At 43.8% G+C, this 13503-nt stretch overlaps 1 protein-coding gene across 1 annotated transcript in view; it reads left to right on the top strand.

Moving 5' to 3' along the window:
* The window catches only part of jph3b (junctophilin 3b), a 31728-nt gene that overhangs the window by 9023 nt on the left and 9202 nt on the right, over window positions 1-13503 (top strand). The window contains exons 2-3 of the mRNA XM_084016738.1: window positions 4205-4694; window positions 7155-7520. Coding sequence (XP_083872864.1) covers window positions 4205-4694; window positions 7155-7520 — 856 coding nt within the window. The remainder of the gene's footprint in view (window positions 1-4204; window positions 4695-7154; window positions 7521-13503) is intronic.

The raw sequence follows: 13503 nt of genomic DNA, 5'->3' as shown, positions 1-13503 counted from the left end.
AAGAGACAATTATGAATTCAGCCAGGGGGGGGGGAGGGGGGCATGCCTCTGTGATGTTTCCGCGAGCTTTGATCTCCACAGCGTTAACTCTTCCCGTGCCGCGTTGGTGGTGTTAGCCTCGGCCTGTACGATTCCAGAGCGCTTTCTGTTCAGCCTCCGGGCCAGAATCACTGAAATCATTCTGGCATGCGAGTTGTGAAGCAGATTCTCCTCACAAGCCCGGGGTCGAGGGTCGAGGCCTTTTACATGTATGGAACTTAATCTGCTGTTGCATGTCTCCTTTCTTGTGTAAAGATTGACTCTTTAATGCTAATGTTTTCTGTGTCATGAAAAAAGCTGTGACTAGGTTTGGTTTTGAAGGAATATCAGCACCGACCTCTCAGACTCCATCTTTCAGCACCACGGAGAGCGACGTGCTCACATAGTTAGAAGCGGCCTCGTGCCCCACTGAATATTTGATTTACTCTGGCTTTACTGATCCAGGCTGGTAGACGCTTCCAAGGAATCATAAAAAACCGACACAGCGCTTCATGTATCAGATTCATAGTTACACCGAGGATCAGTCCAGCTGTCATGAAGTTTATAATGTTCACCTTATAAGAGCTGTTTGTACTTCGTGTTGCTGTTCTTCGTTTTAGAGTTGTGGACTCGAGTCACATGACTTGGACTAAAGTCTCATATGTGATGACTCCAAACTCGAATTGACAAAATAAAAAATAAAAAAACACTTGTGAGTTAGATTTTAAATATATGTGATACTTTCTCCCCCGAGGCCCAAAGATTAATAAGTACGATATTAAAAATGTGTCAGATATCACTTCATTTCCTGAATCGGTGTTGGCCATGCTAGACGCTAGAATCGGTCTTCAAAATCGAGATGTTGTATCGGTAGTATAGTTGTATGGTAGTATCTATATTATCATAGTATCGGTAGTATTGTAGTATCTGTACTATCGGTTGTATCCTAGTAGCGGTAGTATCATTGAAGCATAGTATCGTATTCGTCAGAAGTATTGGTAGTATCAGTAGTATCGTAGTATGGTTGTATCTGAAGTATCGGTAATATCTGGATTATTGTATCGATGGAATTGGTAGTATCATAGTATTCCAATATCTTAGTATTGGTAGTATTGGAAGTTTCAGACGCATCTGAAGTATCGTAGGTATCGGTAGTATCAATAGTATCGGAAGTATCAGTAGTATTGGAAGTATCAGTAGTATTGGAAGTATCGGGAGTATCAATAGTATCGTAAATATCAGTAGTATTGGAAGTATCGGGAGTATCAGTAGTATCGTAAATATCAGTAGTATTGGAAGTATCGGGAGTATCAGTGGTATCGGGAGTATCAATAGTATCGGGAGTATAGATAGTATCAGAAGTACCGGTAGTATCGATAGTATCAGAAGTATCGGTAGTATCAGAAGTATCGGTAGTACCAGAAGTATCAATAATATCGATAGTATCAGAAGTATCGATAGTATCAGAAGTATCAATAATATCGATAGTATCAGAAGTATCGGTAGTATCAGAAGTATCGGTAGTACCAGAAGTATCAATAATATCGATAGTATCAGAAGTATCGGTAGTATCAGAAGTATCAATAATATCGATAGTATCAGAAGTATCGGTAGTATCAGAAGTATCAATAATATCGATAGTATCAGAAGTATCGGTAGTATCAGAAGTATCAATAATATCGATAGTATCAGAAGTATCGGTAGTATCAGAAGTATCGGTAGTATCAGAAGTATCAATAATATCGATAGTATCAGAAGTATCGTAGTATCAAAAGTATCAATAATATCGATAGTATCAGAAGTATCGGTAGTATCAGAAGTATCAATAATATCGATAGTATCAGAAGTATCGGTAGTATCAGAAGTATCAATAATATCGATAGTATCAGAAGTATCGGTAGTATCAGAAGTATCAATAATATTGATAGTATCAGAAGTATCGGTAGTATCAGAAGTATCAATAATATCGATAGTATCAGAAGTATCGATAGTATCAGAAGTATCGGTAGTATCAGAAGTATCAATAATATCGATAGTATCAGAAGTATCGGTAGTATCGATAGTATCAGAAGTATCGGTAGTATCGATAGTATCAGAAGTATCAGTAGTATCGATAGTATCAGAAGTATCGGTAGTATCAGAAGTATCAATAATATCGATAGTATCAGAAGTATCGGTAGTATCAGAAGTATCAATAATATCGATAGTATCAGAAGTATCGGTAGTATCAGAAGTATCGGTAGTATCGGAAGTATCGGTAGTATCGGAAGTATCGGTAGTATCAGAAGTATCGATAGTATCAGAAGTATCGGTAGTATCAGAAGTATCGGTAGTATCAGAAGTACCGATAGTATCAGAAGTATCGATAGTATCAGAAGTATCGGTAGTATCAGAAGTATCGATAGTATCAGAAGTATCGGTAGTATCAGAAGTATCGATAGTATCAGAAGTATCGGTAGTATCAGAAGTATCGGTAGTACCAGAAGTATCGGTAGTATCAGAAGTATCGTAGTATCAGAAGTATCGATAGTATCAGAAGTATCGGTAGTATCAGAAGTATCGATAGTATCAGAAGTATCGATAGTATCAGAAGTATCGTTAGTATCAGAAGTATCGGTAGTATCAGAAGTATCGTATCAGAAGTATCGGTAGTATCAGAAGTATCGTATCAGAAGTATCGGTAGTACCTTTCTCACCACTTTGCTTCACGTTGAGCTGAAATGCTAATCTCGTCACTGTTGAGTGTTTGTGTTTCCTTTTGATCCGTCCGTCGTACGGTCGTACAGCTGTGTGCTGACATGATTACAAAGGCCTGACCAGATGTGCCGGCCAGCTGTCCATGACACAGCCTGTGTGTGTGTGTGTGTGTGTGTGTGTGTGTGTGTGTGTGTGTGTGTGTGTGTGTGTGTAGCGTATTGTCTCAATGACGAGGCCGTCGGTTCAGAAACACTGTGAACGTGTGCAAGTCGTTGTCTTTGAACGCTTCTCCACTTCACACCAACACTCGAGTCCCACAAGGGAACAATGTGTGTGTGTGTGTGTGTGTGTGAGGGACAGTGAACTTGGTTTGGTGGTCCTTATATGGTCATGTAGTTGGGCTGGAGCGAGTGCGTTTGCGACAGAATGAATCAGAGTGCTGTTACATCAGAGGTACGGGCGGGATGGATCACTTGCACTGCTATTGGAACACACACTTCCGTTTTGAGTGTGTGTGTGTGTGTGAAAGAGAGAGAGAGAGGGGAATGACACAAACACACACACACACACTCGGATGGCCTACTTTCCAGCATCATGGGGATGGAGGGACTGTTATGCAGCAGAGAGAACGGCATCCGACGGACAGGAAGTTGTATTCAGTCCCAAACACGACTTTGCTACGTTGCAGTTTTAATATGTTTAATACTAGTTTAGATTTACTTTGCTTCTATTTCAGTGTATTATTATCATTATATTACCTGCTGTAATCTTAAGTAATAGTGATTTTCTGCCATATATATATATATATATATATATATAACATCTATTGCTCTTCTGTCTATCCTCAGGTTATGGTTATATCCCACCAGGGGGGAAAGGTTTTGGGTTCAGGGACCCCTTCTTCCTTCATTTCCCTGTTAAAATGGCTTGTTAGGGAGTTCTTTTCATCCATATAGCAAAGCCCTCTGAGGCAAGGTCATGACGAGACATGGGACAATATGAAAACGCCACGTCAAGATTATCCTGGACAAAATAGTCAGAACTGATGGAGTACAGAATGCATTTAAAACTCTTACAAATGTCCTTGAAACATACTAGAATCACAGTTAGGACAAATTTGAAGTTATCAAACCACCTTAAATAAGGTGATCATCATCAGTCGTATCCCGGCATAAATAAAATCACATGATACTTCCTGTATCTAACTTGACAGATTTTTAAGTCACTTGTGGCGATATTTACGACGATCCCGATAATGATAACTCACCTAACTCATTCAAATGTTTTATCCTTATCTACGATAAAATCTTATATCGTCCCAGGTCACACAGGTCAGGTTAACTTGTAAAAGCACATTCACGTATTCAGGAATATCCACGATATAAAGTCAAATGTAAGAATAAAAGTCGAGAAATGGTCGCTGTTCTATAATCAAACCTTGACAGCTACATAGAAATATTAATATCCAACGTTCTTCTCCTTTTTGTAGGAACATTTCAAGGCCAGTGGGTTGGCGGGATGCGTCACGGCTACGGCGTCCGCCAGAGCGTCCCGTACGGCATGGCGGCCGTCATCCGCTCGCCGCTCCGCACCTCCATAAACTCTCTCCGCTCCGGTTCGGAGCACAGCAACGGTACGGCTCTGCTGGACCGGAGCGGGGCGGTGGTTCCCGGCGGTCCCTCTCCGGTCCCCGGCACGTTGACCACCAGCGTGTCCATGTGCAGCACGGGCAGCAGCGGCAGCAGCCCCGCCGTGTCCCGCGGCGGCTTCGTGCTGACGGCGCACAGCGAGGCCGAGCTGCTGAAGGGCAAGAGGAAAGGCGGGCTGTTCCGGAGGTCCATCCTGTCCGGCCTCAAGCTGAGGAAGTCCGAATCCAGGAGCTCCTTGGCCTCCCAGAGGTCCAAGCAGAGCTCGTTCCGGAGCGAGGCCGGGATGAGCACCGTGTCGTCTGCTGCGTCCGATATCAACTCCACTATCAGGTAAGAACCGGAGAGGATGATTCACGGCCGTTCAGAAGGAATATGGAGTCTGACTTCGATGCAGGAGGCTGGTTTGTGTCACAGTTAAGGTCTGCTTTTATAAGTAGCTCTAACGATGATCTTCACCAAACCAATTTCCATGCAAAGCTTTTATAGAAAGCGACAATTTAAAAATTCAATTAAATTCAATTCAATTCAATTTTATTTATAGTGTCAAATCACAACAGAAGTCATCTCAGGACACTTAACACATTGAGCAGGACTAGGATACGCTCAAAATTTCAAGAGTCAACACAATTTCAAGTTCCCAACATCACCCAGGCGCAAGCGTTACAGCGACAGTGGCGAGAAAAAACTGCCTTAATAGGCTTTTAGGCAGAAATCTGGTGCAGCCCAGGCCCTTGGGTTCCAACTGCATTTGGTGTTGGTAGTATGGTAGTAGTAGCATTAACAGTAGTGGTGGTATTAACAGAAACAATAGTATCAACAGTAGTAGTCCATGGCAGCAGGCACAGCCACGCCGAGATGGATCCATCCCAACCACGTCGCCGTAGACCAGATACCAGACACGACTGCTCAACTACGTTGACATTGAACAATCCAGGTTGTCACAGAATGTTCTAATATCAAGGTTTTGTCTTCTGATATGGTTGCATATTATTATTTATACACACATTATTATGTAAAAAAAACAACCTCTTTTACTCTGCGGGAGAAACATTTCAATGCCGTTTCACAGGAAAGATTAAATGCTACATGACCTTCGTCTCAAGGATGTCGAAGCAACGGCAAGTCCTCCTTAAGTGTCTTTAAAGTGGTTTGCCCCTCCGTCCTAATTGGCCTGCAGGGGGAAAAAAGGTCAGGTCAGCTGGCCGGAAGCATTATTTCTTCTTGTCCAGGCGTTCCTTAAAGGTTCTGTAGGTGATTCTGTGATTACTTGAAATCCTTGTAACAGCGATAGAAATGAAAACATCAAATGCTCTGACATAAAACATAAAGGACTGTAAAAACCTCCGTCCAATCAAAAACGTTGTGCTGGAGAAAATAATTGGACTTCCTGATTGGCACTCGGTCTCAGTCTGAACAAAGGGGGCGGGGCTCTCTGTTTTTTCCAAATGACCTACTCTACCTTTAATCTGCCTCATCTCAAGGCTGAATTGATCAAATTCTGGGTGTCAAAGGTCAAGGGCAACGTGACCTCGAGTCCCTCCCATTCTCATGAGCACAGTATCTTGGCGACGCCTGGATGCACAAAAAGAACCGATCAGTATTCAGTTATCTTTGACTTCACAAACGTTATTCTCATGCTCATTACTCAAATTTCACACAATGTCCAATAGGATACACTGACAAGTGACATGGATGTTTACGGCAACACGACTTCTAAATAGTTCAGTCACGGAGGGCACTTCCTGCCAGGTTTGTCGTGTAAACGCCAGCCTCCTTGACTTTAACGTGCTTAAATCAATGTGTACCGCTGGAACGGCTTCATGTAAAATTCCAAGTACGCTGGATTGAGGTGGCTTATTTTTAAAGGCACCAATTACTAGACGACACGAGTCAGCAGGTCTTAACCCTGTTTGCTGGCGAAGTGGCTGACAGCAGCTTATCAGTGCTGATTAATTATTGGCAAGGCTGATAAGGAGAGAAACTTCCAGGTTTGTTGTCCGTTCTGCAGCCGGAACAGGAAGAAGAAGAAGAAGAAGCCTCTGAGGGCTCATGTCTGAATGCAAGATCAAATCCAACATTTTATTTAATGAAGTGTTACATATTCTCATAATTTCAACATATTAGAGTGATAAATCTGGCGCTGGCCCAGCGCAATGATACCAAAGGAAGTGGAGATCTAATTAATGGGCCAGCGGAGGCAGGATGAAAACCAAACTGTGTGAATCCTCGTTTAGCGAGACACTTATTATTCCCTCCCAACTTCAGAAGGATTGTTCAGCGGCTGTCCATCTGGGAGCGCTACGGTGAGCGTCAATGTAATATGAATAGACTGGGACGAGGGAAGGGGTCGTCAAGTTCTGGAAATGAACATTAAATATAAGACATCCTGAAAAAAAGAGGAAATCCCAACCCAAGACTGAGTGAGGACATGTTAGCCTAGCTTTTCATAAAGACGGTAAACAGGAGCAAACAGTGATGCTGACCTAGATGTTTACTTTGTACCTCCTAGTGTCTTAAAGCTGCATTCTCCCTGCTGGCCACCAGGGGGCGACTCCTCTCTGGTTGTATAGAAGTCTATGAGAAAATGACCCTACTTCTTTCTTGATTTATTATCTCATTAACATTGTAAACATGAGTTTATGGTCTCAATCTCTAGTTTCCAGTTTAGAGATACGAGATATAACTACTTAGACTGTTGAACTTTAGAGGTGGTGGTCTGTTTTCCCCTGCATCCAGTTATTATGCTAAGCTAAGCTAACCACTTCCTGACGTTACCTCTCACCTTCCTAGTCTCGGAGATACAGACGCAGAGTTGGCCGTTGCAGACGACGACGTGGACGCCACGGCAACCGAGACCTACTGTGGCGAGTGGAAGAACGACAAGCGGACGGGGTTCGGCATGAGCCGGCGGTCCGACGGGCTGCAGTACGAGGGGGAGTGGCTTAGCAACAAACGCCACGGCTACGGCTGCACCACGTTTCCTGACGGCACAAAAGAGGAAGGGAAGTACAAACAGAACATCCTGGTGAGCGGCAAGCGGAAGAACCTGATCCCCCTCCGGGCCAGCAAGATCCGAGAGAAGGTGGACCGAGCCGTGGAGGGAGCGCAGAAAGCGGGTGACATCGCCCGGCAGAAGGCCGAGATCGCCCTGTCCAGGTAGGAGATCGCTTTGTTTGTGCAGACTAAGTCTTGGCTAATGTGTAATCTAAATTGACAAAGACCTTGAAGGTCCTTGAAAACCTGTTTGCTCAATCGGCTTCTTACTTTCAGGGATATGTTCCTACATGAGCACAATCGGTGTCTGCCAAAGTTATTTTTCTTTTACACATGAGAGATTTCTCTATTTGTGTTCTGTCTCTTTGCCTCTCGTTGGGTTTGGGCGGGGCTGAGTTGGGAAAGGTCATGTACTTCTGCAAATTTGGTAATGTGTCAGGTCTTGTAAACTTGGATTCATATTTTATTGTGGATGCTCCAACTTTGACTCTTTATGATGTATCAAACTTTTAATGTGACCAAGCTTTTTTTGCCATCCTCCACTGCTTATTTTGAACTTTCTGATCGGCTGGTCTCCAGCCAGTGTCGACTGGAAGCTGATTTATCGGTGCATCTCTAGACATAATATGTGGGCAATCGGGATTCATCTCTAATCTGTTTCTGTGTGTCTGAATCGTGGGTTCAGTTGCCCTGCATGTAAACGCTTGTGGATGGCCCCAGGTTCTGCAGTAGAATTGAGATCGATGACAGATTAAGAACAGGATTAAGGTTAAGAAGGAAGTAGGGTTAAGGAGGTTGTGGCATGCGAGGCGAAACCATCACGAGCCGCTAAGACTCTGACGAAGCTCCTCTGCTAAATGGAAATGGGAGCCTGCTCTCATTATAACGCTGCTCAATCAACTATGACCATGAGCACCGTTGGGGCGATGGTGTTAATGGGCGTGAACCCGACCTTCCTTACCGCAGCTAGAAACTTTTTGGGCATGAATATAAAGCAACAATTTTTTGGTTTTTCAGCTCAGTGCTCACAAATTAATTAGCTGTCTTGGGACTTGTCGTCATGGATACACATCGATACTCTTGTCATGCTGAGACCCATCAGAAGTAGGCCTGTGACCCATTTTGGTCCCAGACCTTGTTGTTTTCAAAGAACAAGGTTACAGAGCCGTCACTTGTAGATCGGGTTGTGTGGAGAGGATTGGATGACAGTTTAACGGGCGTCAAGGTGAACATTTGGATTATGAGTTTGGTCCAAGGATACAAAGTTAGCCACCGATGTGGCTGCTTGCTTTACAGGAATCCGAGTTTACAGTTACGTTTATAGCCATTGAAAGGTTTGGTTTTCCTGAGCCAGTCCTGAAAAGTAATACAGAAGGTCACAAGTAAAAATGTCTTATCTTAGTCCCCCAATGGGTCTATTGGTATTTAACCAGTATTTCCCTGATACCATAGAAACAGTCTTAACAGTGACTTAATATGATGTATTTAACACATACGTTCTGGCCTAAAGGTTAGAGAACCATGACCGTAGGGTTCAAAGTTAGAATCTGAGCTTCGTGGGGGTTTCTGACATACCATTGAACATTTGCAGCTTGAAAGAAAACATGCGCAAGATGTTGAACTATTTGTTTACAGTGCTGTTCATTGTTCATATTAGAGTTTGAAGACTAATTCGATACTTGACGGCTTGACTTTAAAACAAGACACTTCCATTTATGTTGACCAACGCGTGTCCTTTTCCCACAAAGCAAAGATATGATCAACAATCGGGATAAACGCAGAGCGAAGGCAGCGAGGATTCGTGACACCGAACAACTGAATGAACCGGTTGTCTGTAAAGGGGATCTGATTAGCAATTGACCTTGAAATTGATCAATAAGGTGACACTGATTGATGTCATGGTCAATAACTGTAACTTGTATGTACACTATATGTATTTGTGTTCTCATGTGTCCAAGAGAACATCCTGTTTTCTACAAGACACAGTGATGAAGAAATGGCGTGAGATTAGAAAAAGAGAGGTAAAGACGGTGTAAAAGTGTGATCTCTCACTTTTTCTATGATTTTACATTTTTAAGAGGAGCTGTGTCGACTGGGTCCTCTGAAGACCGCAATGACTGAATCCAACGGTCCCTGAAATGAAAGTCCCGACAGTCTGGAGCCTTCAGGAGGCATATCTGTGACGTTTCGGTGGAAGCTAGCTCTTTAAGCAGCTGCTTCCTGTCTTTGTGCTAAGCTAAGCTAAACACATTTCGTAAACAGAGAGATGCCTGTCCGTCTACTAATACTGATATTAAAAATGACTAAACATCACCAAGTAGTTCATTTAATTTCCCCTCGAAATGAATCAAGAATGTAGTTTAGTTGGGAACATAATTTTTTGAAGATGGCCTGTTATTAAGTTGTTATTTGAAAACAATTTGAAAGCTTAAAAGTAAGTGTGGCTCTCATCTTGTTAAGAAATTAAAGAAAGGAAAGCTGTAAAGATACACAAACTTGATCTAATGTATGCTGAGGAGGATTTATGCTCTGATAGTTGGAGGCAGGAGCTCATGCACCTGTGGGGAGGGGGGGGGGGGGGACATAAATGAGTTCTGGGGAGGGACAGAGTGTCCTTGTTTAAAGTAGGGTACCACTTTGTACATCCTTAAAAAGTACTTGAATGAACCTATTTGTTGAGGGGAGTCCCGGTGACCCGGCTTCATTACAGTCCTGCGACAAGTAAAGAGTACAGTAAAAATAAAATGTAATGTTTCGTTTTGCTGATTCGGGTTGATAATGTGGAAAAATCACTGTTATGACCCAAACTGCACAGTACATACAGTCTAGCCAGGTGTTTCTCCGCGGTGCACACATGCTCGAACACACCTACAATGTCTAACCCAGATTCCCGGCGAGCAGCAAAGCCTGCGTCCCAGAACAGCAGGGTATTTCCTTGTGGAACGCCAGGAGATGCCCTGAGAGGTGAAACACAGTCGCAGGATAGTCGCTGCAGAAAGGAAAAAGCCCGACAGCAAATCTGGTTCAAGGATGATGCAGCAGCACTCTTCGGGTCAACTTTCCCGCAGTGTGCGTTGTTTTGCAGTTTGTGAACGTTTAGGTGGTAGGAAATCTGGTGCTTGTTTGTCCACGTGGGCCTGTTTTTGTCACGGCAAATCCCAGATTTGTGTGTGTGTGTGTGTGTGTGTGTGTGTGACGTGTCAGGTTGCTCGTGACGAGTCGTTGTTGTACTTTGAGATCAGTTGGTTCCAGATAAACACACCGGTGACTCACTGGGTTTTGTGGACGGAGCCATTCTCTGCAACCCCGTGGCCTCGTTTCATCAGCGAGCCAACACACACACACACACACACACACACACACACACACACACACACACACACACACACACACACACACATACACACACACACACACACACACACACACACACACACACACACACACACACACACACATTATCAGCATTAGTGATGCAAACCAGAAGGCCCCGTTAGATATCCAGGTATGATTCACCTCATCAGCTGGTTGGGAGTAATGACAGAGATGATGGAGGAGCTTAGCATGAGTCCTGGATTAAACAGGTTCCACGTCTCGCCTCAGTGCGCTCGTCTTCCTCTTCCTTCTCTGCGTATCTCTTCCATCTACCGTTTGCTTTGGTTTGTCTTCGTCTTCACCGTCCTCCGATGTTGGTATGCCCTGCTCATTCACCCCGCCCTCTTAAAGATGCTACATGTAGCATTTTAAACATCAACACTCGCCCGGATATTTATTTGTCCGATCCGTAGAAGAGGTGTAGAACGGGCCTTCCCATTCAAAACGGTGGGAAATAGCAATTTGCTACAACCTGCCTTAATGCATCTTTTCTTGTTTTACAAAGTAAATGTCTTATGTGTATTGTTGCCATCGTGGCCGTTACAGCGAGCTTCTTACTTCCACGTAAACTAAACGGACTTACAGGTTTCGCAGTAACGACTAAAACCAGAAGTGGACATTACGAAGAAGAATAGAATATATCTTTGGGCAGCTAAATCCCAGTGCTGTATCTGCAAGTCAGGACCTAGGCCATGAATCCGAACAAATTTAGGTATTGCCATTTTCCAGCTGACCATCCCCAAAATGTACCAGAATACCGGAAATCACATCTACTAAATTGTGAATTTCCTGGGGGAGGACCCCCATATCCCCCTCCCCGGGCTAAATCCCCTAAATGTGAGGCCTGATGCACTAAACTCGTGACATCCGTCATTCACCTCCAGCTGCAGTCTGAAGCTGAACAGACATCCAGTGGGTTCATTCAGCTGTCATGTCGTCAGCTGTGTGTCTGCCTCCTATAATCTGTCCATCAGTGTATTACAGCCCGACGTAACGAGAGAGAAGTCAGCTGTAACATCGCAGCGTGAATGCAGCAGTGCAGTCTGGGTAAAGTTTATCTGTCGGTGAATAAAGGAGACACGAGTTCCCGTCTTGTTGTCGGCTGATAATGAATGTGAAAAGGAACTCTGGCTGCTCTGGCTCAGGAACTCTTAAGGTGGACTGACCTTTTAAAGTGAACCGGCTGACCGTTTATGCTTCATATGAACGGCATAAACTTAACGCAGAGGATACAGGAAATGGCGTATATTGAGAGATCGAAATTCATATCGATATCGGATCTTCCAGCAGCTGATTCATCCTGAAGCAGGTTGTTCTCGGGGAAAACCGCTACAGACCAGCAGACCAGCTCTCGCACCGTGGCGGCGTTGATGCTGATGCTGTATGCCTGGCAGAGAGTGCAGAGAGACGGGCAAAGAGATACGTCGAGGCAGAGAGAGGGGGAAGAAAAATCAATAGCCATCGACATGCAACACTGCATCAAGACTGTTACTGCCCAGAGAGAGAAAAGGGAGGGGGGGGCTTTGAAAAAGATGGGCGAAGGGAAGGAGACGAGTAATATAGAGAAAAGATCTATTTGATATAAGCAAGCGAGACAGGAGGCAGATGTAAAGGTTATAATAAAGACGGAAGGAGGCCCAAAGGATCACGGGAAGAAATTAGAAATAAGAGGAAGAGCCGAGGAGATGTGATGTGATGATGAATTATATTTGTGATGGTAAACACATCGTCCTCTGTAATAAAGTCTCCCAGAGCTGCTGTGTGTGAGGTATCATGTAATATGTTTCTCCTCCGGCTCAGGTGTCCTTTCATAATGACATCCGTCAGCCGCAAACCACAACAGATATGAATAAATTGGCTGCATGTTGTTTCCATAATGATACCTGGGAATAAATTATGTATATGGACTCGACGGGGGGGGATGCGTAGTTTCCGTAATCACAGTGGAGAAATAAATGTATTTTAGTGTTACCAGGCAGTGGAAAATGTAACCGTACACTACATCAACCTGTTTACAAACAGCGATATCACTGCTCACATCTCAGGTCATTGAGTCATACTAATCTAGTGTGTTCATTGATTGTAGGACAGTCGACCAATCGGATATTAGTAACTCCGATTAACGAATGGGGAGGTTGTCCTCCTTCCTAGTTAAATACCTTTTGATCTTGTGTAAATAAATATGTTTAGTTAACAGCTAATGTGGTGGGACAGATCTTAAAGACACACCTCCGGTTCTGAAAAGTAAAGCAAATGCTGAAGTGCCTTAAACTTGCTGCCAGAATAGCTGAGGGTATCTCAGTCTGTAAATACCTTACCTTCAACTTACCTTTTCAGTTTAACATCCTCTTAATCTTGTTAAGCACCGTATATTGCAATTTTATACAAAAGGCGCTATTTTAAGTTTAAAGCTGCATTCTCCCTGCTGGCCACCAGGGGGCGACTCCTCTCTGGTTGTATAGAAGTCTATGAGAAAATGGTCCTACTTCTCTCTGCTGGCCACCAGGGGGCGACTCCTCTCTGGTTGTATAGAAGTCTATGAGAAAATGGTCCTACTTCTCTCTGCTGGCCACCAGGGGGCGACTCCTCTCTGGTTGTATAGAAGTCTATGAGAAAATGGTCCTACTTCTCTCTGCTGGCCACCAGGGGGCGACTCCTCTCTGGTTGTATAGAAGTCTATGAGAAAATGGTCCTACTTCTCTCTGCTGGCCACCAGGGGGCGACTCCTCTCTGGTTGTATAGAAGTCTATGAGAAAATGCTCCTACTTCT

The sequence above is a fragment of the Eutrigla gurnardus genome (genome assembly GCF_963514095.1).
Source record: "Eutrigla gurnardus genome assembly, chromosome: 9".
Lineage (NCBI taxonomy): Eukaryota > Metazoa > Chordata > Actinopteri > Perciformes > Triglidae > Eutrigla > Eutrigla gurnardus.
This window is presented reverse-complemented; position numbering and strand designations above follow the sequence as displayed.